The following is a 25,224-nucleotide window of genomic DNA, read 5'->3' as shown; positions in this document are numbered from 1 at the left end:
AACCAATGCTCCTGCAGGGATCACCAGCTACAGAGAGCCCAAGTGCTCAGCATCTGAAAGGAATCAATTTACCGAACTATTCTGTACACAGCACACACACACACACACACCAAATAGCAATTTTAAAAACCTACTTACTTTAACACTATCGCAATATGAATATTTTTTAAATTCTAAAAGCATTATTTAGGGGAACAAAATGAACCTGACAAATCTGGAAAAACTTAAAAATACAAGAATGGGCAGCAGATCTTGAGGAATAATTACTATTTTGGGGAAAAAAGTACATTTTTAAAAATTCTGATACTGACAACCCTCAAACACGTCCGTAAAATAAATGTGTTAAAGGGTTGCAAGTATGTTACTGACGTTCATGAAATATCTTGTAATTTATTTCAGAGATTTAATTACACCCTTCATCCTTACTCTCCTATTAGAAGATCTTTGGGTTAGTATTAATTCGGATTCTATTGCAACACAAATTAACGCAACTGAGAAAAATTTATTAGCCCTTTAAATAACAAACTGATAATGTGTCCAGGCAGCATATACTTAAAAAGAAGAAAAAGACATACAATTAAAATCTGAACTACAATTACTTTGCATTTCAGAAAGTTAAAAGTAGCCTGAAGCAAGATTATTTCAAAGGAAAAATCTGGACAGTTGCTTTGCTCCAAGCAAATGTCTGAGAGAGTATTTAACAGAAAATAAATAAATAAATAAATAAGCAGAAATCATAAATCATACAAGGACAAGGCAAAAAGGTCAAAGAAAAGGAAATGAGTTTATGCCTAGGTTATTGCAAATTTGCATACACTAAGCTCCTAAGGAAACTTGCAAAGGTAGTATTAAGAACATAGTATTGTACTGGATAGTTTAAATAGTCTTTTTTTTTTTTAATGTTATATTGTGCATGTGAATTTCCAAGTAGATTTCCCACCCCACTGTGCAAAGAAACACAATTTAAATTCCAAATAATTGCACTAAATATGGAGAACCTGTTTTTGTTCACAGAATAATTTTTAATAGACTAAATATATAGTCTGCAGATAAATAGGAATGCAATAAAGCATAAGATTGACCAACATCTTTAAAAAATCCACACAGCTTCAACTCCCAGGATTCTTTTACAGTGAAACTGCAGAATATAGCTGTGTTTCCTGACACGTAGAAAAGCTGTACAGAATCTAAGATTTCTAAAAATAATTTAGAAGTTAGGCCGAATTTCTAACTTTATCTGGTTTTATTCTAAAGAACAAATCCAGTATTGGTATTGAATCTCTGAAGATTCAGTAGGTTGAAATTCCCAGAAAGGTTTTTCATTGGCAACTACTTCACCACCCATTCTTGCACTCTTGCACTCTTCAAAACAAACAAAAAACAGAACAAAACAACAGCAGCATCAAGCATATCATACTACACACCCACAACAGATGTAATACAGTACTGCAGATAAAAGCAACTCAAGTACTGAAGTTATCACAGAACACAATTAGAAAAAACTAGGTGAATAGATCAGTATTCTTAAGTGAAAAACAAAAATATGTTTGTATATATAGGCATATTTTAATGGACTTACAGTGTGTACATATAGTTCAGCTATGCACCATGATCCAGTGTCACTGGCAGATTCTTAATAGGCTTTGTTCATTACTAAATCATAGTTATATAAAGGCTGTAGCAGCTTGCCAGGATTTTAAAGAATAAATTCTTTTTATTGGTTGGAAACATGGATCTCAGTGTCCTTAAAAAAAAAAAAAAAAAGTATAAAAGTAAAAAGTATAACATTTCATTTCATAACATTTTGATAACAAGTGGTACACTTAGAAATGAAGCCCCACAAGCTTTCCCTCACAAGAACAGGTGACCCCACGGCTCAGACAAGCCGTTCACACTAGCCTATTTTTCTGGGTCCTTACCCACAACACCTGCCAGGCCTCCTTCCATTTCAGAGACCCTCCCTTGCTGCTGAGGTTCACACACAGACTGACCAATAGCTTCAAAGCCGAGACGATTTTGAGTCACATCTGTGACCTTTAATGAAGACAAAAGAACAGGAGAATGGAACAGCATGGCAATCCAGGATCTTGCTTTCATGTGTTCCAATGAATATAAATACAGAGCAAAAAGAACGGCAAACACTGAGTGACAAATGAGCCAGCATTTTGATTTTGCTGTTGCGGATGGTTTTGTTGCGTTGTTTGTTTGCTTAATTAAAGATTTCCGGAGCTCAAAGCCTAGCAAGTACTGCAGATAGAAGCCAAGCATTGCTACAGTCAAGTCAAGCAGCAAGTGGTAAGAGAAAACCTGAAGTCAGGGAACAAATGACAGTATTCTGTCTATTTCTTCCCCCGGCGCTGCTGAGATGTCCATATTCCTGACTTCTCCCAAGTCTGAGCAGCGAGTATTATTTCCAGGAAGAGACACGTTGTGAATTTAAAGCTCTGGGGCCCTGCTTGAACAGAGATGGAACAGTTGCCTTCTGGCAGGAATTAAAGCTGGTATGGAAATTTCCGAAAAGGAATTAAAGGATGGTCTGGAAACTGGCCAAAAGTAGATCAAAGTGACTTTAGCAGCATGAAGACACATACCAGAAGCACTTGAAAGGGGACTTCAAGGCAGACTACTAGGTTTAAGAAAGTATCTGTTGTTCGGACAGAAGTCTGTGTGAACCAAAGGAAATGTAAATTATTGTTCTGAAATATTTAGCCCCCAGATATCCATACTGTTTTGTATAATTTCCACAGTCTTGGCCACATGTCAGACAGAACAGATGTATTTTAGATTCTGCCCAAATTTTGAACTAACATAATTGATCAGCATATCCTACTTCATCTTTAAGTGTTCTACGTTCCCAGAACTGAAGATCAGGTTCAGGAAAACTTCAGCTACCTATGAGTTAAAACATCTTAAAAACAGAGAAACAAAGGTATTCACCCACTCAAACATTTCTGTTCTCTTATTAGCTCTGTATTTAGTTTGCCTGCAATGAAGAAAGGCTCTCCTCTCTGAAACATAAGCTCCTACAACTTTCAAAATCATTTTCCACTCATATAGCAGGGGAAGCCAGAGGTCCTGGGACTGGGAATGGCATGTTACACGATGGACATGTAACCGCTGAGCTGGGCCCTAAACAAGCCGGCGTTTTACTGAAACAAAACATAACAAGCAAGTAGCTCTTAAAGCAGCCAGCTTCAAAAGAAGAAAGGGACCATCCCTTGCTGTGATCTGGGTAACCTCAGAGCTGAAAAGCGGTGCTATAGGAATTCTGAATTGGATAAAAGCTTCAGGGAATTGTTATATTACTGCTTTTAAAAACTATCAGGATGAACGGGAGCTTTGCCTCCTCTCCTCTTCTGACCCATGTGCTGCAACAGCACCATCAATAAACTCTGTTCATCCGCGACCTGCTGTAGGGAACCTGCTTTGGCAGGGGGGTTGGACTCGATGATCTCTGGAGGTCCCTTCCAACCCCTACAATTCTGTGATTCTGTGATCCTTCCATCAGTAAAAACAGCTTTTGAAAAATAAAATGAAGACACGTTGGGAAAATATTCCTGTGCTCCTTAGAAGGTTTTTAGTGGGCCACAGAACAAAGAACAAGAGAAAAAAAACACAGTTCTTGATATAATTTCATGAGAATCACAGCCTATAGGCTATAGCACAGGGCTTTCCCAAATGCCTTGAACAGGAAGGACCGGGCAGCTGGTGGAACACAACACTGCTTGGGATCCTGGAAATGTGCTCAACCTCTGCTAGGGGCAGGTCTACCCTCCACAGCCTCCATCAAGTATTTGGATATCTTTCTTTGTCTCTCTCTGTTACACGCAGTAAACCCTATCCATCAACCTTCTGTACAAATGAGATGACCTTCTGTACAAATGAGATGCAGGTGTTAGCAATACTCCATTATGTCTTGCCTGGCAAACTCCTATAAGGATTCACTTAGATAATAAGAACTCAAATTCTGGAGTCAGAATTTCCAGACTTCATTGCTCAGTTTTGAGAAGAAAGCCTTCTCAGTTCCTTCCTGCTGTCATTTGGACTCTGTCATTGTGACAGAGCATATATTTTAGACATTTAAAAGACAAGCAAATTTGTTAGTGATAGCGCTCAAGTTAGAGCACTTCTAACACAGAAATTTACACTTGGAACATTAGCAAAATTCAGACAGTTTTTAGTCTTCAAATTTCATGAGATTTTGAAGTTACAAGAGGCATTACTACACTGAATTAGTCTAAGATTCATGAATGTATACACTTGTATGAACAAATTTATAAATGGAGATGTCTGGAGCTGATATGACTTAGCAAGGGAAATATGAATAGCTTGGAAATACTTGCAGCATTTCAGGAAAGAAAACGGCCAAAGTAGGTCTTCTTTAAATAAAACTGTAAATTCAACTTCTAACAATAATATGCCAGGCATAAGAATTGAATTCAATCACTAAAACATGAAACAAAGGCACAGCTTCCTGTGCTAACCTCAATATAACTACATCTATTAAGTCCCATCTGTAATAACCAGGCTGGTGTTTGCTTTGTGGAGTCTGAATTGCTAATTCCTCCCATTTACAACAACTTCTTGGCTTTCAGGAACAAAAATCGTTTTCTGTCTAAATATACTTACACTTAACAATCAGAAATGAATCCCTATGTAAACAAGGTCCATGTTGGCAATCATCTTTGTTAGTATTTATTAATGGGGCAGAAGCACTGCAGCTTTCCACATTCAGATTTAATACTGCTGTTTCTGCTGTTACTCTGGTACATCCAGGATAACAGTCAAACATTTTTCCAATACATTTGTAGCCCACGTTTCCCCCTTTCCTTCTATTGTGCTCATATAACATTAAAGCCTTATAAAAACACGGTTTTATGGTAAGGATCACTACTAAGTATGTCTTTGCAACACTGAGACATTGACATTTCTGGTGCACATGTAACAGCTGACAGAAACTATGGGGTTCTGGTGACAGATGGCAGCTTTATCCCTGCACAAGTCAGCACTGCTCACTGCAACCTTTGCTCCCAGAAGGCAGGTGTGATGCTTCCTTCTCTGCTAGCAAGGGACAAATTAAAAAACTGGCCACCATTCTGGCACAATGAGAGAGGTTGCAGAACCTCCCTCCTTGCAGTCTTCAGAAGCCATCTGGACCTGGACAACTTGCTCTGGGTGTCCCTGCTGGATCAGGGTTGGAGCAGATGGGCACAGAGGTCTCTGCCAACCTCAGCCATTCTGTGGTCTGTGACTTTCTGAAGAAGCTGGATTCAGGCTGCCAGGCTGACCAGTGCCTTTCCCAGTCCTGTCCTCCTCTCTGCTGACACTCCCCTTGCCATAGGACAAGCTGCAATAGGTTTCTAAGGCAGAGGAAAAAAAAAAGCAGGCAGCACATACTGCAGCTCTTCCTGAATAATGGACTGTGCCTCCACTATCTGCATGCACAAGTAGTTTCAAACTAAGCCCCAAACTCAAAATAATTTTGTTGGTTTGATGGTACAAAAAAGTACTAGAAACTCTCAATATTTCTACCTAACAAAAAAAAAAAATTAAAAATCAAGATCATTACAACAACCAAGTGTTTTTACTCTGGACAAATCATATTCTGCATTCATTTCTGCAGGACACTTCAAAAAAAACTTTCGTTTGCACATATTGTAAATCCTTGCAGACAGTCAAAGTTTTATTAGAGCAAGATTATTACTGCTTAGAGGTGCAACTGCTATCTATTTTTAATCTGGCGTTTTTATAAACTCCACAGTGTCACAAAAGATCTCTACTCTCTATGAACTGCTTCCTGAAACTAAGGGGAAGCTCAGAACCATAAAATCCAACAATTCAGTAAGCACACACCTAATCCTGAGAAGTAAAATCCTTATCCAAATAATTAATCCATTTTTTCAGAGAGCTTCAACTCATCATCAGCATGGGACAATCAGAAATGCAAGGACACTGCTTCTCACACCCAATGTATAAAGAAAGAAACCTTTGTTCCAGACAGACTTCCCAGTCTAGCAAACACTGGTGGACATAACAGAATGCAAGTCAGATGGGACACACAGCACTCTACATTCAGGATTTTACTGTCCCATCTCCCAATGCTGAAACTTAAATAGTCATACTAATAGTTTCAAATTCCCATTTCAAGTGTAGCAACTGGTAGGAATAGACACACATGACAACAGTCAACGAGAAAACTTTCATGAGTGCAACATATACACGAACACACATCACACAAATAAAATCACACTTCATATTGCTGGGTCTTCTTGGACACTGGCTATACATAATAGAATTATGGAGCAGATTTATAATTTATGAGAGTCTCACCACAATCACACTTTCCTGAAGACCAGTTAAATAGGGCAGATAAAAACAAATAGGCAAATAAACCTCTGGCACACATTTAACCCAGTCTTTCCCAATCAACCATGCAGCACTCTAGAAGAAAGAAGTGTGTGCGACCAAGATCTGCATGCATCTGCACCACCCCTATCCCTGGAAATCACATATTTGTCAGTTGATGAGCAGAAATTATAAATGCCTTATGCTGAACTACTGGCCAAATTCCAGGCTTTCTTTATTTGAAAGAAAGACCCTCTGGCAGAGCTTAAAAAGTTGGCATCCGGTGTTTGGGGACAAGGTGTTTGTTTTGACCTAAAATATACCCCTCTAAGCAATGCAAAGCACCACCTGTCCATACGGCCATTTCTTGATTCTTAGCATCAGGTGTTCCAGGAATTTCTTTTAGATGAGCAATAATTCACAGCTACCTATTTCAAAGACACCACATATGTGAATTCTACTTCGAGATTAAAAAAAGTATGCTTTGATTAAAGAGAATGTGCTTGACCTACTACTGCCATTCCAAACGACTCCAGAACCCACCGATGACTTTATCTCCTGGTTACTGCAGTATTGCTGATGTGCACGCACAACTGAAAGCTATCCAATCAAGGTACCTAAGTTTAAACATAGCTTGATGAGATCTTTGTGTGCTATGCTTGTAGCCTACTTTCTTCTGCACTGCCCAGTTCACTGTGCATATTTGTTGCATTTTATTTACTAATTACTGTTACTGAATTTATTACTGAATTTTCCTCTGAATTTTCACAGTAGTGAAATAAATATATCAGAAATTATTAAATAAGGATATAAAAAGTCTGATTTACAATTCTGATAACATTCTGGAAAGGTTTCAGGACTTGTGTCAACTTCTGCCACAAACGGAAACCACCAGAAGTTAATGGAACATAAGGTCTCATTGACTGGATAAAAGTTTAGAAATACATTACTGAAATTTGCAGACCAGCTCACTGTTTGAGACCTATCTTAATTCTGTTTGAAAAACGCCTTTAACATTTTAGATTATGGATAAAGAGCACCAATCTACTAAAAATCCTTTCTGCTTTTCTTTTTCTTTTTTTTCCCCCAGAACAGGGGATGGTATGGCTGACATTACAGCATCCAGTGCATCAGTAAGCAGCATTAACCTCAGACTTGGTGTAAATGCTCCCGTTTTGCTATACCATCAACTACTTGCAATGCCTGGGTCACATCTACAACAAAAGCACCATGCGCCAGGAGAACAAAGGTGACAATTAAGTTCTATTCAGATTTGAGCTGAACTAGAGAATAAAAATAATTCTCAGTCCTTGACTTTCCTCTTTCCTTTGCTCTTAATTAAAACACACATGGATGTCATTGTATCACACACAGAAGTTTCTTTTTTTTTTTTTTTTTTAAGTAGATACACATGAAAGGCAGTGCTATATTTGCTGATACAGATTGCAAACCTCATCATATTAAAAATTCACAAAAGTTACTGAACTGTGTGACACGTTGTGCTGAAAAATATTATTATGAACTGAGTCTTTTGATGTGTATTTTTATAACTTGTATTGGCACTGCCCAGATACAGTCTGTTCTCATTTGCATTTAAGCAACAAAAATAAGAGGTAAAACAGTTTAACAGGGAAAGATTCCTGAGAAAAGGAATTCTAACAATACATAAAGTGGCTTTGGTAGGCTTTCTTTTCTTATTTTTGGTAAAAAATTGGGGAGCTTTTTACCAGAAATCAGTAATAAAGTAACTAATAATAATTAAAAATAAAAAAGTAATCAACCACATCAATTACTAAAGGCAATTTGGTGTTAACCTGGGAACTAAAGAAGCAGTTGATCAAGAAAGCATCTCTGTATGACTGGAAGTGCACTTAAAACCCTTGCTTGTTTAATAACAAAAATCCCAACAGTACTTTCCTCTGATTCTTTCAGATAATTATTTCCTCTGCCATCCTTTCCCAGCTAGTAAATACCTTGCCTTCTCGTAGCATATGCTCCTCTATACCAAGCCTTACTAAGGGGGAAGAAATAAACTGCAACAGAGAAGTCTTGAAGATCCAGAAACTAGTAACAAAGTAATTACACAACGCAAGCAGTACTGATTGATTACCTTTTTATGGATGTAATAAAACATACTCAGTTCTTTTTCTATTATAAAATATTCAGTGTTAGTGTATTCTGTTTCACATTTCAAACTGATGTAAGAACCACATCTATTATTCTTTAAATATGTGATACATTGTTGAAATGTCTGTGGTCTGCGTTGAAAACAAAATATACTGCAAGGTACAGTTTTTTTTTCATAATGATGCATATGCTAAATCAGCTGCTCCTGCAGTGAATGATGACACTTACTCTACCTGCACTGCGTTGTTTAGTTTTACATTATTCAATGCTTTTGAATTGTCAGTTTCAATTAGAAAGAAAACTGGCATAGATAGAGTAGAGCCTGCATAAATCCATATTTTGCTGGATTTTATCTCATATATACAACACACCGTTGACCTCCTGAACTTCAAGGTTTAGGTGTAATTGAATATATTACATATTGGAGTTATATGGTTAAATATACTATAAGTAACGCTATTTTATGTTTCTAGTCTGTACTTGTTAGTATCAAAAGTAGTTATGAACAAAGTGCATAAATTGCTAAATTGCTGAAATCAAGCAGTTCTTTGTGCCACTCAGACACCTGTCAGACCCTGCTGTTGGGCTCCTGACAAAAGCCCTGTGCAGGTACCTGCTGCATCTTTTGCACTTGTAGAAGCAGCTTGGCTTGTTCATCCCTTAGCCAATATTCTAGATGCTTCCTTCCTTTTGTTGATGACACTGGACAGCAACTATCTGTAGTTTTTATTTGGTTACTGAGTGGGAGATCATCTATTAATTATGTATGTGTGTAGAGAGCTGAAGTTGCTGTCAGTCTCTGAGGGCAGTCACCAAAACCATCCTTCTGGCATTAGACTTCTGCCTTTGCAGGGGGAAAGAGCTGCCACCCAGTTTAGTCACACTTGGAATCACTGCACAGGGTACACACGACACTGGTGAATAATTGTCCTTTGGAGGCCTAACATTAAGTGCAGCTCCTGAGCAAGTTAACCCCATGCCTTTTAAGCACAACCAGCAGTTGTGGAACAGCATCAAGTGCTCTCTCAGGAGGACCCAACAGTCAGACATTCATCACACCGGCCCCTTCCTTGAGCTCCAAGGTCTTGTGCAGAGGCAGTAACTACACTGACTCCTCCCTGCACTATGGGGATGCTGAGAGAAGCAAAACAAGAAACTCTGAAATCCCACTCTGGAGTCAGAACCATCCTAACATAGCCCTGCCCATTTGGCAGATTAAGCAGCTGACCACTGGCTGAGGTGCCTCATCTGAACAAAGTGCTGCTCCACCATTGCTCATGCTAGAATGCAGCCTTAACTAAGTCCATGCTACACTGACCCAGGCTCCAGGTAGTACCAATGGTTGCCTTTCCCTCATGCTGAACCATGCATCCAGCTGCAAGATGAAAAGATGGAACAGAAAGCAAACAATTTGGTGCGACAGCTGTGCTCTTGCCCTGCCTCCTTTGCTTCTCCAAAGTGAGCTGCATGAATGAAGCTTATAAAGGCAGCAACGTCACTTGGATGGAAGTTACTAATCCAGGAACAGAAATAAAATAATACAGTTGATTAGATTTAGAATGAATAATAATTTTTAGGGTTGTTCTAAAGCATTCCAAATGAGTTTTGTAAAAAGATAAAAGCCATCAGTATTCACAAGATAAATCCTGAATTGCTGGAGATTAAGGTAGGAAGAGCTCCCTATACACTTTTCTGAATAAGCTTGTTAACAGCTGGTCTAAGAAACAGGTAAACCAGCAACAGTGATGCGGAGCCTGAGCCAGCAGAGCTATCCCTCTTCTCTGTGTTCTTCTGGTATTCTCTGGTAGTCAGCTCTTATTCAAATTACATTTGAGATATTTATGAAAGGCAGTTCATAAATAAATGTCTTCTTAGTGTACAAGAATGGATAATTTCCCTTAACACTGATTAATGAAGAACAGAGATACTAACTCGCCCATTTAAGTGGAGAAAAAAGGCTCCTAAATCTGTTTTCATTATCTACAGGGGATTTTACTTTAAAATCATTACCAAATAAAAAAAGTATCCTTTTTTCGTCCTCTATAATAAATGCTTTACATGGTTATGATTCAATATGTTTTACACTGCACTGGTAATTCTCATTATTTTTCAAATATCACATTTGAGAAGGTTAATACACCATTAACATGATTAACTTTATAATGGAAGTTAAGCCATATGGAACCAATCTGCACCATTTGGCCATATAAATGACTAAATAGTGAAGGTCAGCTTCTGCCTCACTGCACCTGTGCATCTTCCCCAGCTTCACTTGAAACTAAAGGCACAGATCAAGGGAGAAACTGAGAGGACAAATAACCTTTTAGTTCTTCCCAAAACAGGGAAACTCCATGAAAACATGGGGATGAACTGATAAGTAAGAGACACCTGCATAAAACCTGCAGAATGCCTTTGCCTCCAGAGAAGCAACTCTCCAGATAAATTCAAGTTCATGGAGATTAATCACACTTATCAACACTGTTCTGTAAGGATATTGAGTTTTGCTCCTCACATAACTACTTATCTGTCAATTTACTGTTAAGGTAGTGTCGAGGCAGCCATCAGACTGAAGGGCAGCCTCTGGCCCCATAAGCACACGACCACTTACCCACGTGCTGCCCCCACCCCACTGGCCACCATTTTCCCACCATCTTCCCTGACAGACTTTGTGAGCAAAGCCCTGTTCCTCCATCCAGCCACATCCCACTGTGTTGCTGAAATTCTGCATTTCACTGACACTGCAGCTCCTGGGCAGCTGGGCTGCAAGAGGCTGTAAAGACCTCAGCTCCCAGCAAGTCATGAACCTGAACGGATGCGGGGCATCACTGAGCTCCTATTTTGCCTAGGGGAGGATCAGCCATCATTATCTCACTTTCTACCAACATATTTTGTATGTTGGTAGAATGAAATTGCATTTAACAGTGTCCAGTGACAGAAACCTCACAAGCTATGGATCTTTTCTTGCAGGTCATGTTCTCCACACCTCAGGTGTTTCTTCTCTCTCTCTTCAAATCTCATATTTTTAGTTCTCAGCAAGCAGACTACATAAATTGAAGCCATTCCCTCAAAAACCGCTCTTGAAAATCATCATTGAATAAGTTCCTGCATGGTGCTGCTGGAATTAAATTGCCTTATTTCCACGGTGCAACTGTAACATACTTTTAAGACTTATAATGACAAAATGATTCAAGTCCTGCTTGGTTTAACTCCATTAACTTTACTGCAAATGTGCACATGGAACAGGAGAAACAAGTCTAGGTTGTCACTGCTGCCATCTAAATGTCTGTCGTGCTTTATGTGTGTCTATAATGCCTATCAGGAACAGCAAAACATTGACAGCAATGCATCATCAATCAGATCAAGAAACATTTGAGATTTATAAAACAATTAAAGTTCCAGTAGTCAAGGTCAGTCATGCTTGGTACATTATCCAAATGTTAGAAAATAACGTCTTATACATGGGAGATAATTCTTTGCCCAAGCAAGCTGTCCATTAGGGATGTGCTGGGGCCATTAGTGAGAGCAAAGCCAAGTCAGGCTTGACTCACAGTCTCCCAGCACCCTGTGCATTCATATCTAAGTGCACCTATCTAAGGCTTGTTTGGTGGTTTGTTGTTGTTTTGTTTTTGGTTTTTTTTTCGTTTTTTTTTTTTCAATAAAGTTATAAATCAGAAATAAAGCAATACTCCAGTTAACCCACATCATCTTGATTGCTTTACTTTCCTCGGGGAACAGATGGGAAAGAAGTGCATATAAAGGTCAGAAACACCTCCTCCTGCAAGTGAATTTAGTCTGCTGAATTTAGAGCATAACAAAGAAGAACCCCTTACCAAGATTTTAAACTCTGAAAACGAAAAAGAGCATTGTAATTATTCACAGACAACAACGGATCAATAAGTTTTCCAATATGCTGACTAAAATGTAAAGTATTTATTTGTTTTCAACAGTGGGTTACAAAAGCAAAAAAAAAACAAAAAGTCCGTCTTCAGTTTGACCCCCCCCAAAACATATTTCAATATAACAAAATAATGCAAAACTGTTTGCAAAACAGCATGGCTGCATTTGCAGATGTACGCTCTATCATACCCACAGGACCAACATGATAGAGCCAAATGCAAAGGGCTGCAAAAGGGATTCAGGGAATGGGGAATGGGAAGATGTTAAGTGTTAAGATGTTAAGATGGGAAGTGTTAAACGCTGTTTCATGGAGCCAGACCTTTAAATAAATAAAATCATAAGATAAAATTAAAAAAAAAAGAAAAAGAAAACATAAGACAATGAACAAAGTACATTTTAAGCAAGTTTAACTTACATGGTCATTAGGCATTTTAAATAAAATCAATTATCAATAAGATCAGTTAATATCAATTAGAAATGAAAATTTGTGAGCTGGATTCCTGAAGGCCTCCCTGGAAAAATTTCACAAATAAATCTGTTCCCTCATGATTTTCATGATGTTTTCAAAAGCTGTGACAACCTCCGATGTAACAGATGAAAGAATTTTACTACAGCTGTCCAGCTGAGCATTACAGTACTCAGAGCTGAAGAATTAACACCATTTCAAATAACCTTTGCTATGACAGTCTCCTATATGTCATCTATTTAAAATCAACAAATTTCACAACTCTCATTCCCATGGGAAATATAGGTTGACATAGATATTTCAGGCCTCCTTTGACCCACTTAAGACAAGCCACTCCAGGTGCAATCACGGAAGAACATCCAGTCCTTCCAATCTAAAGATCAAGTGAAGATAGAAAGTGAGAAAATCTCACACTTCAGTCAGTCGTGTGCCCCAAATTACTAAAAAAATGCCATCTAAAACACCTGTAACATATAAAGGACTGATTTGCAAAATCCACAAGTGATTCTTTCCCTCAGATTACAAAACTGACAGGTTAAAAGACCAAATTTTCACGCAGCCGCACATGCACATTAAATATACATCTGAATCTCAACATGCAGGTAGTACACTGCAGTAACTGCACAGTACATCTTGCAAAAGCAAAGACATCAATTTATAAACCTAATAAACGTAAGACAAAGTTGCTTCAAATGTTCTCACAGATGGATACATCTCAAAATGTAAAGCATCATTCAGACAAAAGGCACTGAAAATTGAAAACAAATTTTGAGAATGCACAGAAACATGAACCAGGATGCCAGGAATGTCCCGGAGGCAGGATGATCAAACAGCTACACCAGCCAGTGGTAACAGTTACAGTGCACAGCTTTCTAAATTTCCCTTCTGAAAAAATCTGCTTTGTGTTTTCAGTCTGGCCACATTGTCTCACTGTTCTCCACATTCTAAAAAAATGCCAATCATCAATAATCGAGAGAGAATCAGCTGATCACATTTCAGGATGCAGCATGGGAGTATTAAGTGACTGAACATTGATCAAATGATGACACAATCTGGAGACTGAGTCTCAAGTAGTGCTGGGTGACCCTGATGTTAAGTATGTTCATATTATATAAGCCTACACTGAAGTACTGTTTCTTGTGCTGGAAAGTGCTGTTAAAACTCAGCACACACAAATATATTTGCAAAGTCAAGCACCTACAGTTAGGTTTCCCCTGTTCACTAAATCAACCTTAAATTGGCCTGCTCCTAAAGCAACTTTTTGGTGATGCAAACTGGATCAGCACCCAACCCAATCATTTCATTCATCTCAAGATAAAATATCTGGGCACTTAATGTCACCTGCAGGAAAACCCTTTTTATGTAATAAACCAGCAGCCATTGAAGGACTCAAAATGAAGGTGCCTTTTCTTTCCTCTTGTACCTTGCACATACAGAGACAGGGTGGCAAGGAGGCAGCAGTATTTCTAAAGATAATGCACACACGTCCTTTCTAAATTTATACAGTTCTCAAGGGAACAATCAGCTCAGCAATGTCTGTGATGCTCAGGCTACAATTACCCAAATGAGATGCATAACCTTTATTACACCAGCAAACAGTTAACTTTACAGATTGTTTCTTTTACTGCAGAGATCTGAAATCTTTCATCTTTTTAAAGGGATCGGCTGCTTCCAGGCTTTCACACTGCAGCTCCTGTGCATTCAATGCCAGGTGCTGCACACCTCACTAGCACAAACTCAGCACAATGCAAGACCTTCTTCAGCACATATAGTTTCATACACCATCACATCAAGACAGAACGCCTTTGAGATTTAGCAAATTCAAACAGATTCTGTCGCTACATCACACAGAAAAACGCCCTGAAAGACTGCTGGAAAAAAAAAAAAAAAAAGAAAGAAAGAACAGCCTACATCTCCAAACGTGACAGCACATTCCTGGCACAGAATATGCATTGCGAGAAGAGAATAACGACAGTATTTCTGTTACCTTCAGTCACATAGTTGTGGTCTCGAAGAAAGCTGTGGTTAATTTTTCGTGTGTCCGTGTCCTCGCCCATTTACAGCAGGATTACTCAGCATGCCTATCCGCAGTGGACTGATAGCATCAGCAGAGGTCGTCACAAGAGCACCATCCATGCTGCCACTGCCTAGCAGAGGCGGGGAGCACACCGGGCTACCGAGCACAGCATAATGAGAGCCGGTGATGCAGCACAGATTTGGGAGGTGAAAACGCTCAAAATAAATAACGAGAATAAAAGGAAGGAAAGGAAAAGAAGTCACGGGAGGGAAGCGGAGGGAAGAACGGCTCCGACAAATTAAGAATGCAGAAAGCCAGTGGGGAGCTTGCGTGAAGGGAATACAGGCACTTCTCCTGCAGTTAAAGAATAACCCAATTGTTTAGTCAGGTACTCCTTAAACAAGTGCCCACGCAGCGTCTCCTCCGAGCGCCTGCTGCCGGGGATCCTGGCCGATGCTCTCAAGTGGCAATCAGCGTACTGCAGCAAAAGCCGCCTGGCGAAGCTCTCTGCTGGCTGTTGCTGCTGTCATATGCCTGTGCTGCATCAGAGCAGGCCCCTCCCAGCCAGCCTCTCGCTGCCCAACCACGCAAGATCTGCATGTAGGAAAGTGAAAAATGAGACTGCAGGTAATTATTTTAGCCCTTCTGCTGCGAAGATGGGCAATGAAAAATTTAAGGGAGGGGATGCAGGAGAAAAAACTTCCAGCTGCTTAAATGGGTTTGCATCGACACGTATTGCACACTGACGGCAGGCCACAGCTCTGCGCTAGTCAATACTGTCATATGCAGCAAAAGCAACAGTCGTTCAATGTCAGCCTGGATAAATATTACTGAAATTGCCAAATGCCTGCCTCTGAAAATGGAATGGTGAGAGACTAGGCATCCACCAGGAAAAAGTAAGATAAAACAGCTGTCATTTGTCTTAACATTTTTGCCAGTCTCATTAAAGGAAAAAAAAGAAAAAAAAAGGCAGAATTCAAAGTATGGAAAAGAAAATGAGGGCCAGAAAACAAGTCTCAGTGGCCCCATCATAGAGGAAACCTGGACAAAGGGAATGACACAGGTTAAGGCAATTTCTTTGATCTTTTTTCACTCCTTGAACTTGCCCATCAGTTGGAAAAAGTAGTGCTGAAATTTGTATACTTTGAAATACAAAAAAAAAATAGAATTGAGAAATGATGCACTTGCATTATAAAATAAATCATGTTCTTTAGAGTAAGTATTTAAATTAAGGGCAGTTACAATGGTATGTAATAAAACGAAATTCTTTCAGCTGAATGCTTTTAGTTCCTGTTCAGGAAGTACAAACTGTTTGCAGAGGGAATGTATTCTGAGAAGGTCTCAACACCACTGAAGTACAGACATCTGAATAGAGGACAAGTGGCTGGGTACCAAAGCCATCATAGCAATTACAGGGAGCACACAATCACAGAATCATTCAGAGGAGAGGGACAGGCCTGTGGCTGAGGCCCTGGAACTGAACACAAAAAAATTTTTTAAGTTACCAGCATTACCACAGGTCGTTTTTGTGTGTGTAATATTACATGGATCCTGGAGTTGTTGATTTTTGTTCTTGTATCTTTTTAATGAAGATAGCTTTACTTTCAAGAACCATACGTACTAAGTGCGGTGCCATTACTATAAAAGGGATACATGACTTTGGAAAAAGCAGACAACTATAAAATGTTCTCTGTAATGACTTTCCTGGGATAAACACCTAATTTCAGAATGAAGTGCGGTTGGGGAAGAAGGAAAAATAGCAGCAAAATGACCCCCCTTTCTCATTGATGAAGCAAAATAAAATCAAAACATCTCCAAGCTACCAAGTAAATGTTATCACATATTCGCATCTGAGAAGGTAGGGAAGTAAAAGAAGATATTCTAAACTTGCATTTATTGTGAATACATTTACATACACGCAGCATTTCAAGGTGACAATGCTAGAACCTTTACTTCTCCACTCAGTATCAAGTCAGTGCTGTGTGCTACCTGCAGCTATTCCTCTTCAGCCAGGTGCTGCCTTTCTCCACTCCTGTCCATGCACAAAATCCTTCCAACCTCAGGATATCCCATCTGTTCACACACTGTACCATCCATTTTTCAAGGCTATGCACAAAACCAGTTCTCTTTTTCAGTTTAGAGGGAAAGCACATCAGCAGCAACACCAAACAACCTAGGGCCTGCTGCTTTATGATCAGGAACATCTTTATAGGCATACACGGACTGGTAGACAACTGAAGTGTCAGTTACAAGGTAAGATCCTAAAACAAGGATCCAGTCATTCTGGTAGCTTTGGGTAGACTATCCTGCTGTCTATTATTCTGATTTTTTTTTTTACCTGGTTATCAGAAGCAAGTACAACATCAACACTGGAAGACAATGTTAGCTAGTACATGAAGTAATTGTGAGAATTTGTAACAGAGTAAGTGGGAAAATATTTCTAGAAGCTGACTGAAATAAGAAAGAAGACCTTACAAATACTGATACTTATTTTATATAACTCTAATCTATCTGATAGAGCTGGTTTATTTTGTCCCTCTCTGTCGTGCTATTTTAGGATTTGGTCCTGCACAGACGAGGTGCTGTGAGCAACACGCACTGCGCATGGCATCCTGACACCCTGAAGTCAGCAGCAAAGAGTACAAAGAGCAAGTTTACACCCAAATTATATATATACACCCAAACTAACCTGGCTGCTTTCATTAGGAACCTGGTGAGCAATTCAGAGCATATGAGTCAGAAATCTCTTTCTCCATTTTGTATAATGGATGCATAAAGCACCCATGTTCTTTTAGCAGTTTCCTCTTATCTGTGACTGCTGAAACTGGAAGAAATGCCACATTGCAGGGTATTTGATCCCAAAAGTTACCTAACGCTGTTGACTAAAAATACAGTGAATAATTTATATCCACTAACATAGAGGAAATGAACTTGCATCTTTCCCATAAAAAAAACCCCTATACATTTAAAAAAAAATATTGAAAATAAATCTACAATAAATTTCTCAAATGAGGTATGAAAAAAAGCCACGCTGGCAATTCATGGAGAAGGAAACAAAAACCACACTGCAAATTATTATTGTAAACACATCTACATTTCTGTCACCAAAGCTTTTGCAATTTCTACAGCACCTGAGAGAAAATTTCCCTGCCTTTCAACATAAGCTCAACAGTCGCCATCTCTTATTTGTCCTTCATCCTCAATCTGTTGAAATTTTATGATTTTAAGCCATTCTGAGTTTGCACCCTGCCTATAACTGTTAGGTATAATTTAAGCAGTTAAAGAGCTTTTTCACTTCTTTTTGTGAAGTCAGTGCAACAACTCTCATCCAGAGATAATTTTCTCCTCTCGCCATTTGAATTAGACAGCCTTATAGACAACCTCCTTAGGCACCATGGGTCAGATGGAGTTTGCTTCGTTCCTCCCACTGTCAAGCTGAAAATCACACAAGGAGGACTGGAGTGAGGAGAAAGCTTTTAACAAAGCCACCAGACAGTATTCCCTGTGTGTATGCAAATGCTTTCCCCGGGATTATGAGTCAAATCCTTACTGTGTGGCAAATCTTAGTCGTCCACTGACGTAAGTGTGTCAGTTCACATGAGAAAGATTAGCAGAATTCTGCTCTAAATTTGCAGTGCAATGCAAATTTGTGAGACAACATTTGTGGATAACTAGCCATGTCGTTTGAAAATGCTGCTTATTAGCAATCCCACTGATAATCTACATAATTTGATCCAGTCAAAATATCCAGGGAAAGGGTGGGGGAAAACGAACCTTTGATCAAGAATATATTAGTTATTTGCACTTTCACAGCAGTTCACAGTCCTGTGCTTAGAACAGGCCACTAACTGAGCAGAATAGCATACAAACAGAAATAAAGAAGCACCCTATCCTAAAGAATTTACAAGCAAACTACAAAGTGGGAGAGCCAAGTACAGATCAGTCAGACATGCGAGTAAACACTGATTCAGTAATGAGAATGGAGACTGGTTTTGAGCTTCCTTTAAAAGAAGGTCATTAGAGACTTTGTGGAGAGCAGCAATAAACAAAACCTGGATTCAAGAGGTTGAAATATACATGCCTAATAAGAACAAAGGAGAAAGGAAGAAAATAGGCTAGCAAGCCAAGAGATTTTTCTGTTTTATTCCTTCCCCAAAGGTGGAAAAGACTAAGTGTACTAAGATGTGTTATAATGTGTGCAAGCTGTTCAGAGACAGCATCGATTGAGAGGGAAAGATAAGGAGCAAAGTAAGAGCGGGCACAGGACAGACACCAACAGAGACTGATGGTGTCACTAAGAAAACAATAGTGAAAAGGAGCACAGCAAACAAAAACTGTTTCTGTGCCAAGATGAGAAGAACTCAGAGACAGGGAGAGAAATGAGGAAGAAACCTGTATTTCACCCTTTCAGGAGTTTCAGGATGCAGTGGAGAAAGTGGAAGATGGAGGTCAAACAAAGGAAGGATCCACAGAACGCAGCAGGAGGCAGGCAGACCTTGACGAAGAAATCAAAACTAGCAAAAATGTAAACAGGGTTGAGAATGCATGATTATGTTACAATGTAGTTTAGCTGGATGGTGATGAAACTGAAGCAGAAGAGAACACATGTTCACTGAGCAACAGCTGTAATGTTTGCTCGTTGTATTTCCACCAATAAGCCCTACTGCATGAGTGGGAAGAATGAGGTGTCTGAAGACAAATGGCCCTGAGCTCCATGTGATTCTATTCATAAATAGTTGGTGATTGTTTGATCTTTCCATTTTGCTCATGCAGAATGTTTTTGTTCTTCTCTTAAACACGTTCACACAAAGAGCTTCCATTTAGCTTTGTTAGAAACTGATATCAGAGCACAACCTTTAATAATTTAAACCCTCAAGATCTGAAATAGATGATTTGCAGTACTTGTTTCCATTTTACTACCCTCAAATTCATCACTCTGAATTATAACAATTAAGTTAAGCTTGAAGAGCAGTTGACAAAAAAAAAAAAAAGTGGTTGAATCTTCTTTGTCTAACCAAACGTTTCATATACAGATGCTTCTGAGTTCTTTCAGTAAAACACAATGGCTTTAATTCAGATTGAACTGAATTTTTAACTGGCTCTGAACTTCAAACTAATGATTTCTGAAGAATGAAAGATTCACAGTACTGTGAGTTTTAAAATCCTTAAAAGTTACACAAAGTTACACAAATTGTAGTGAAGATAGACTTTCTGCCTCAATGTAATGTTTGTGTAGCCACCTGAGTCCTTCTAGTGCCCCGACAGAATGTGCTCACCACATCCCAAGGTCAGCGAGTTGTGCGAATCAGAACCAACTTTGTCCTTTCATCTTGAAATGGGACAGATTAACACATTCAAACAGCCAGTTACAGAAAAACATAATAAAATATTTAGCTAACCCTTTATGCTGATGTTTCATAGCAATTGAATTTGTTCACCAACAGAGAATATTTATGAGCCAGACGCTCACTTCCCTTTATGCATGTCCCGTTTACATACAGTTAAAGAAAAGGCTTAAAGACTTCTCCAATTAGGCCACTGGCAAATTAGTCTGGCTTTTTATTTACTTATCTTTAACACCCAGGAAAATAAGATTGTGCAGTACAGCCACACTCCTCTTCAGAAGTATGGGAACTCCTTGTGTGCCCATCAGTTGAAGGACAGAGCAACAAGGAATCACCATGTGATACAGTGTTCCACATCCAGTATTCCTCCAGCCCAGCTCAGCACAACAGAGAAGGAACTCAGAGCCCTCAGCCCAGGAGAAGCATTTTGTGTGATAGAAAATATATTCCTTCTGGTTTCGAATACTTTTCAAATACTTTTCAGTATTTGAAAATATTACCTTGAAAGTAATGTTTTTCTCTGCTATCTACACCTCATTTAGCATTTCCATCCCGAATGAACACACATCACTCTGGATCCTTCTCTCTCCTGTGTGATGCTAGCCCCTCACAGCAGGGCAGAGGAAATATCCAAGCTAACTGTGAACAAATGAGATCGTAGAAACCACCTTGCCTTGACAGCACAGACCTCAGTACCAGCCACTTGCCCTGGGGGGAATCACCCTACACATGACAAAGATGTAATGGCATCCCTCCACTTTCCCTTACTTTGAAGACTTTCAAGCACATCTCATTACATGATGTGTATTTGGCAAAGGACTTAATCCAATTGCTGTTATAGTGATGATGCATTATAAACGATTCTGATAAGAGATTTAAAAATAAAAATCCATATTCCCATACATTTTTGAATAGCCCTTTATATTTCTTCTCTAACAGTCAAATGCAATGCACAGCACTACCTTATAATTCCATTTTGAAGTTCTTTGACAGCTTAAACAAAAACAAATAGATACTGCTAAAAGCTAACATACAAAAAGTAATAAAAGAAAAACCGCATCAATCATTACCCTCAAGTAAAAAGTAAATCATTTTGTCTTACTGTAACACCTCTCCAGTAATTGCTCAGAATCTTTAAATTTATAGCATTTAATTTACATTTCAATACACAATCTTCAGTTACTACATACTGAATGGAATACTTAATATTTAAAATGATGCAGTAGCCCAACTGTTTTGAAAAACCTAATGGCTACTACACAATGGAAGCCATCCTGTTATTCACAAAGAGCATGCTTCTTTAACACACACACTGTGTTAAACCTAAAAATAACACCAGCCCAGAAGAAATAATTTATTTTTAGCCTATATACTCTATAGACACCGAATAAAGTGAATGCCTCCCAGCACCTGGCGATATTAGAAAGCAAGCAATTAAAAATTATCATCAAGTAATTGAAATTACAGAAGCAGACTTCCTTCAGCATCCTCCACTCTGCCTGTTCCTGAGAGTCAGTGCCATGGAGGTGTGCAGAAAACCAGAGCACAGGATGAACTGAGTCCTCACCATGCTCAGCATTCCACATAGCCAAGCACAGTTCTGCCCTTCTCTTCTGCAGTGTGGTGGTGAGGACAGCAGAGCTAACGAACAGAGAGAGCTCTGAGCCTAACTTTCTATCTTTTCTACAACTAGGAGAACGCAGTCAGGGTATTTGGCCATGGTGGCTCCTGCAAGAAGTCCCACTGAATCCAAAGCAGGACAGATGCCCTTAGCTGGACATTACTATGGCAAATGCTCCCCTGCAGGGCCACCATCTCACCTTGAAAGGGAAGCAGGAGGCTCCCCCATGCCATCACAGCAGTTGCGTATACCACAGCCCTTTCCAAGCCCCACAGCATCACATTAACCCAGGCTGGTAACCCTGGGCACTGCTTGCAGGTGTTCTCTCTAAGAAAGGAATAAACAGAAAAAACAAACTGTTCCTTATCTGCTGCCTTAAGTCCAGCAGAGCAAGCCAGCAGTGGAAGAGCTAGCTTGCAACTGAAGAAACAGAACTGCAAAGCAGAAGTCGTAGTAGAGACTGGCAAGGAGGAAAAGTACCCAGGGGCAAATCCTTGGGCTCACAGCCTTGCATGGCAAAGAAACACTGCATTAAAGACAGCACCTGTATAGTGCAGTTACAACACAGTCAAAACATTGGGAAAGTATTCCAAAAATAGCTTACAAAATGGGCGCTCTGGAAGCCTTAAGCTGGAAGATACAGAAACCACAGAAAGATGAAGCTGGAACAATTCCAATAGCAAAACTGAAGAGACAAGAAAACAGGTATAAAAAGACAAACATTCTATGCAAAGAAAGAAACAGAGGATAAACTTTTAAACATTATGACCTGTCATAAAATATCAAAAGCTGCCTGAGAATTTGTAACACATATCAAAAAAATTTTTGAGAGTCAAGCAAAGAATTAAGAATCTAATCAAATTAAGTGTGTTAGCTTTCACATTAAAAAGCATAGCGCAGCCATTCTTCCTAACACCTTGCTAATTCAGAACTGGAAATATCTCAGGAAATAATAATTCAGGAAGCCTTTGAGCACTTGGCAAGTCTATTAAACAAAATCAATGTACAGGATCATTTATTGCCATCTTTACATTCCACAGACAGCCATACAGAAATGACAGCTGCAAAGGGAACTTGGCCCAAAAGGCGATGCTCTTCACAAGCCTGCAGAGAAATGACATAAAGTGGCACATGATAGTCATGCTGTCTCCTTCCTTTCACCAATGTATTTAATTAACTCAGATAGATAAAATGCCAAGAGCTTTTTCTCCACTACTGCCTTATTTCACAAGGAGTGGTTACGTATTTCTCTGTTCTGTGATAACTAAGGAGGGACAGGAATCTGGTGATTTGGGAATGCCTGCAGACCACAACCAGAGAGCAGCTGCAGAACAAAAAGGTTGTTCTAGAGAGCCCTGTGTTTTTCTTGTAGATAAAATTAACTGTAATATTGTTGGGATAGCTTAAGAGGGGTGCAATCTCTCAAATTTAAAAGAAACAACAAAAAAATTGCTTCAATATAAGCAATGATTTTGTTATTAGTCTTTCCACTAGATCATCTAAATATTTAAACTACAGAAGCATTTGAAGCACCCAATGTAAAAGCTTCCATCTCTGAAATAATGCTCACCTGGCAAACATAAGACAAAAATAAATACAAGCTACTTTAATAAACAAAACTACAACAAAACAAATGCATAAGCATTCACCAGAATGGGGAGGGAAAAAAAAAAAAAAGAAAAAAAAAAAACACAAAAAACATCTGTATACAGAAAGAAAGCTATTACTGAATGGAAATTGAAGTTTGCAAGACATGCTTAAACCCAACATTTCAGGGCATTTCAAATAAGGAAGCCTACAAGGAATAAACAGCAAATACACCTACTCAGAAATTTCACTTTTGGCCACCCTCATACCAAAAGCAGGAATCAAAAAATCACAAAAAGAACAAATTAGAGGTAATTTGGCATTGGAAACATAGCTAGAAGGGAACAGTGACTGGACAAGGCTCCTTGTAGCAGTCAGTTGGAAGGAAGGTAAGCACAAACTTCAAAACAAATTATTTTTATTGTGGCTGAAGACACAATAATTGTAAATTAAATAAAGGAAATCACACATTGCTTATTTTGAACTATACTTGCAGGTAAAGGTATAGCTAGAATTAATTGATTTTGCAACCTAATAAAGAAGTAAGCAGCTGAAAATGAAGTGTCATAATGAAGAGAGAAGAGATGCCTGGCACCAAGGAGATGATGGAAATGCTGGGTGAAGTGCTCTGCCCATCCAGCACAGGAGCTGCTAGCTTGGCACTCACAGAATCAGATAACTGGAACCACCAAACATAAAGGCAGGTACAATCCTTCCCAGAGCTTAGAGGTCACAAATAAGGTCACAAGGAATGCCTGCTCGCTGATGAAAGACTTTGGTGTCACTAAATATTCCCTGAACAACTGGGAGACAGTCTCACCTTACTGTATAATAGCATGCTGAACACTGAAATGGGAAATCCAATATCATCTAATTCGGTTTGAGATAATTATATTCTGGGTATGGATATTTATTATACTTCCTGCTGAAGATACATCAGGCGGCAACAAAGAATGTTTTCTTTGTGCATCCAGAAATAATCCCAACTAAAAAGAAGATAGATCTGTGTTTCGGTGATTGAGATGCTCACCTTAGGCAAGGGAAATTATCCCACTGGGAAAAGTAGTTGAAAGATTTGCACTTGGAGTTACCTTACACACATAAGAGAAAATAGTCATGCGGATCAAATGCAGGAGCACAGCGACATGCAACTCTGTGTCAGAGGGATTGGGCTTGGCAAAGGCTGCCTCAGTTCCATAACACAAGGAGGGAAGAAGGGCCCCCACCCAGCACTGGCTGAAAGGCTTCAGAGGGGTCTGCCCAGCAGAAATACACCCCCAGCACATCACCAGCCCTTCGACGAGGAGGAGGGGAGCATCGGCTGATCACAGTGCAATTTTTGCTGAACTCAGCACAACTATATTTAACTTTACTTACAGCTAGATAGAGACTAACTCAGTCACTGAGCAAGCACAAATGCTCGACCTTAAAATATCTACAGATTGTAGGAGTGAACTAATTTCAACTAATGAATTGCTGAGGCAGCACAATGAAATAACAGAATATGCACTCAGTATTGCAATTACTGTTAAGACAATTATAAATCAAATGAAAGAGACTGATGTCTGTAAGTTCTGAGGGACAGCTACCTATGGTGGGTTGAAGAAGACCATCTGCAGGTCAGGGACACTGTATCTAAGGGCAAAGTGACCAGCGACCTTATCCCACAGCGCCCTTCCTCTTCCCTGCCTGCTGAGCCTGCCTGCAGCCCTTCGCTGTTCTGATCATCCCTTACACTGCCACTTTTTTAAGCACTTCTAAAAATTTTCAACAGATGGAATTAGATTATAAAAGATCCTTTAAAATAAGACATGGCAGA

The 25,224-nt window shown here is 39.2% G+C and overlaps 1 protein-coding gene across 8 annotated transcripts in view; it reads right to left on the bottom strand.

Annotated features, from left to right (window-relative positions):
* PPP2R2C (protein phosphatase 2 regulatory subunit Bgamma) overlaps positions 1-25,224 on the bottom strand; it is a 169,986-nt gene that overhangs the window by 104,788 nt on the left and 39,974 nt on the right. For 2 of the 8 annotated variants that reach the window (XM_052681812.1, XM_052681816.1), the window contains exon 1: positions 14,823-15,400. The exons of 3 other annotated variants lie outside the window; for them this stretch is intronic. Coding sequence is in view for 1 of the 5 variants with exons in the window: in XM_052681811.1 (XP_052537771.1) it covers positions 14,823-14,892 (70 nt within the window). In the remaining 4 variants the exon portion in view is untranslated. Of the gene's footprint in view, positions 1-14,822; positions 15,401-25,224 lie in introns of those variants that run through there. 3 more of the 8 variants (XM_052681817.1, XM_052681811.1, XM_052681810.1) reach the window with 2 other exon arrangements.

This window comes from Tympanuchus pallidicinctus, unplaced genomic scaffold (assembly GCF_026119805.1).
Source record: "Tympanuchus pallidicinctus isolate F22 unplaced genomic scaffold, pur_lepc_1.0 scaffold2, whole genome shotgun sequence".
Classification (NCBI taxonomy): Eukaryota; Metazoa; Chordata; class Aves; order Galliformes; family Phasianidae; genus Tympanuchus; species Tympanuchus pallidicinctus.
This window is presented reverse-complemented; position numbering and strand designations above follow the sequence as displayed.